The sequence below is a fragment of the Eleutherodactylus coqui genome, chromosome 3, assembly GCF_035609145.1.
Source record: "Eleutherodactylus coqui strain aEleCoq1 chromosome 3, aEleCoq1.hap1, whole genome shotgun sequence".
Taxonomy (NCBI): domain Eukaryota; kingdom Metazoa; phylum Chordata; class Amphibia; order Anura; family Eleutherodactylidae; genus Eleutherodactylus; species Eleutherodactylus coqui.
The window spans coordinates 135,097,103-135,100,539 of record NC_089839.1 but is presented as its reverse complement, the minus strand read 5'-3'; the positions used below and the strand labels follow the sequence as shown (position 1 = coordinate 135,100,539).

Here is a 3,437-nt window from a genome sequence, read left to right as displayed (position 1 = left end):
GTATACACCAGGGGCCTCTTTTATCAGGAACCTCAATATAGCTTTGTGATAATGTGAACATCTGATCAGCCAACCATGTGTCAGCAACTCAATGCATAAAATCATGAAGATGTGTGGGGATGTATTCTTAGCTTTAAGTTCAGCCCATACCATGAAGAGGCCACTGGGTGCATGCATATTGACCAGGTTTCAAATATTGCATGTGCTTTGTGAATTCTTTGCTAATTTGTTTATAGATGGATGGATGCACAGATAGACCAAAAAATAGATGCAGTACTAGTCAAACGCTTGGACTCACCCTTTCATCCCATGTTTTTTCGTTTGTTTTTTTTAAGGGGGGTGGGTGGGTTATATTGTAGATTCATATTGAAGATCTGAAGGAACACATATGGAATAAAGTAATAAACAGAAGACAGCTAAACCAGACTATATTTTATATTGTAGATTCTTCAAAGTAGTCTGCTTTTGCTTTGATGACAGCTTTGTACACTCTTGGCATTCTGTCAATCAACTTCATGAGGTCGTCACCAGGAATGGTTTTCCAGCAGCCTTGAAAGAATTTCCAGAGGTGCTAAGCACTTGTTGGCTGCTTGTCCTTCTCTCAAACTGGGTTTACTATACTCCATCATTCTCCTTCTTGGTCAGATTGCCCTTACATAGCCTGGTGGTGTGTTTAGGGTCATTGTCCTGTTGAAAAACAAATGATGGTCCCACTCAGTGTAAACCAGATGGGATGGCATGTCGCCTTAATAAATCATCAGCAGTGTCACCAGCAAAGCACCATCACCTCTCCTCCTCCATGCTTCACGGTGGAAATCATACATGTACAAACCATCTGCACACCTTTCCGCTTCTCACAAATACATGGTGATTGGAACCAAAAGTTTTTAATTGAGTCATCAGACCAAAGTACAGATATTCACTGGTCTATCCCTGCCTAGTGTTTCTTGGCACAAGCAATTATGTTCTTGTTGATGTTGAGATGTGTCTGGTACTTGAATTTTGTGCAGCTTTCCTGTAGGCTGCAGTCTGAGGCTGGTAACTCTAATGAACTTATCCTCTGTAGCAGAGGTAACTCTTGGTCCAGCTTTCCTAAGGCAGTCCAGATCAGAACTAGTTTCATAATAGCATTTAATGGTTTTCATGACTACACTTGAGTATATCTTGAAATTTTCCAGATTGACTGACCTTCACGTCTTAAATTAATGACGTATTGCCTTTTCTCTTTACTTAGTTGAGTGGTTCTTGCAATAATGAGGATTAGAACCCTAGTTGATTAGGGCTAAACACTGTATGGGACTATGTACCAACCCTACCTCTGATGGTCTCAAACAGATTAAGGGCTCTTTCATACTGGCAGAATTATTTACATTTTTTTGCTGTAGGAATCCCCAAATATATCTGCATGGCTAAATGCAGATTTTGATGCGGAATTACAGGCAGATTTAGGCCTATTTTAATTTCATGTCAATATCTGCACTCTAATACAAACGGATTTTAGTACTGAAATCATGTTGCGTCCTGGCAGAAAAATTGCACCCCTGTAAATATGCCTTAAAAAGACAAAAAAAAAACCCTGAAATCAACTCTTGCCAAAGGCATAACTGTTGCCTAAAAACCAAATTCCAGACGACTACCTCATGAAGCTGATTGATTGAAAGAATGCCACGAGTGTGCAAAGCTGTCAGCAAAGCAAAAGGTGGAACTTTGCATAGACACAATTATTAGAAAGGAAAGAGTCTGCTTTGGGTCCTTCTAGAATATTTAATCAATTAGATGTGGTGTGTGTGATGTTGAATCTTGAATAGAGGTTTATATGGATATAGTTACATTTTAATCCATTACTACTGTGTTTCAGTTGACTTGGAACAAACCTATGAGGTGGATTCCCTGGAATATTTGGAAGCACTGGAATGTGTGACAGAACGTTTAGAAAACCGCGTCAACTTCTGCAAAGCTCACCTTATGATGATAACCTGCTTTGATATCACCTCAAGACGTCGATAAACATGGCAAGTTAAGATGAAGCTAGTGACCATGAAACAGACTTACTCCCCATGAGCAGTTCATTTCAACCTCCTAACATCCAAAGACTTTGGAATGAAGACCACCATTGGACAATGTAATGTCGGAACATGACAGAGAATGTGAAAAGAAGGCCTGGAAGACGTTGTCAATTAGGATGAATACATTTGCGATTTATGTTTTGAAATTTTTAAAATCTAAAAAGACAAAGGTCAGAAGCAAACTGAAGAGAGCACTTTGAGAAACTTTAACAGTTAATTTTTGTATATAGAGACTGGTAGCAGAATTGAACTTTTTCTTCCTTTATGAGCAACAGGGGACTAAGAAAGAGGAACTAAATGCTTCAGAAGTACTGTACAACAGAGGAGAGTCCGCAGTGAGACTGATTAAGTGCCTTTAAACCTTTAGTATCCAAACCTTTATGTTCATACTTTCTTGTGTACAGATGGTGCTAGTCACAGAAAAGAGAAAAAAGTCTGAAAAAAACCCTTTTTTTTTAATGTATTTGCAGCTTGTTTTCCCATTGTGTATTATCTTAACTCTGACTTGCTGTTTTAAGTACTTGTGTTTGTTGCAATGTTTTATGATCAGTACAGCTTATGACTATGCGTGATCTGTCTGTTATCAGTGTGTGTGAACACCTTAAGGATTCACATGGTCATTACCTGGTAAAAGGTTTTTTGTGACAGTTACTGAAGATAAACAGCTTGTGTATGCATGTTTAGGTATACAGTATTAAATGTACAATGGGCACAGCTCCATACAGTATTAAACAAAACGTTTTTTAGTCTTATTTGTCCTGACTTGTCCTCAAGATCAATATCTAAAAAGTTGCAGATCCCTGAAAACCTATGGAAAAAAATAGATTTTAGAAAAAATATTTCCAACTTAGATAATTACCGTAGGTTTAAAAGGAACTGGTCAGTGTAAAAATGCTGTGTAATTCAGTAACCCTGTCATAGAGCAGTGGGAGCTAAGCAGATTGATATAGTTTTGTGTAAAAATATTCAGTATAACATATATGGTGATTTGTTGATGGAAATCTCTGCTCTTTGTGAGCTCAGGAGTCCAGTAGGTAGGCTACTCAGCAGCTGACAATCTTGCAGGTATGAGTGTGCTACAGAGATAATCCATGATTAAGATCTTTCACTGGACTACTAAACCCAGAAAGAGCAGAGATTTAAATCAATAAATTACAAGTTTTACTGTACCTTTCCCATTACACTATAGATGAATATGCTCGGTTCCACCTTCTCTGAAACATACTGGCAGATGAGACGACATGTTCAAATGGGCAACATAAGTCAGCACCCTCCTTCACTTTGTTATCCATCTTGCTATCCCTGTTACTAGATAAAGACAGACATCACTTAACAACAGGCAGTGGACAACAAGTTGTAAGACAGGGAGAC

The 3,437-nt window shown here is 38.3% G+C and overlaps 1 protein-coding gene across 2 annotated transcripts in view; it reads left to right on the top strand.

Annotated features, from left to right (window-relative positions):
- Positions 1-2,812, top strand: part of KIF26B (kinesin family member 26B) — a 326,887-nt gene extending 324,075 nt beyond the window's left edge. For both annotated transcript variants that reach the window (XM_066596111.1, XM_066596112.1), the window contains one exon: positions 1,859-2,812. In XM_066596111.1, the coding sequence (XP_066452208.1) occupies positions 1,859-2,007 (149 nt within the window). In that variant the 3' untranslated portion in view covers positions 2,008-2,812. The remainder of the gene's footprint in view (positions 1-1,858) is intronic.
- The last annotated feature ends 625 nt before the right edge of the window (positions 2,813-3,437 follow it).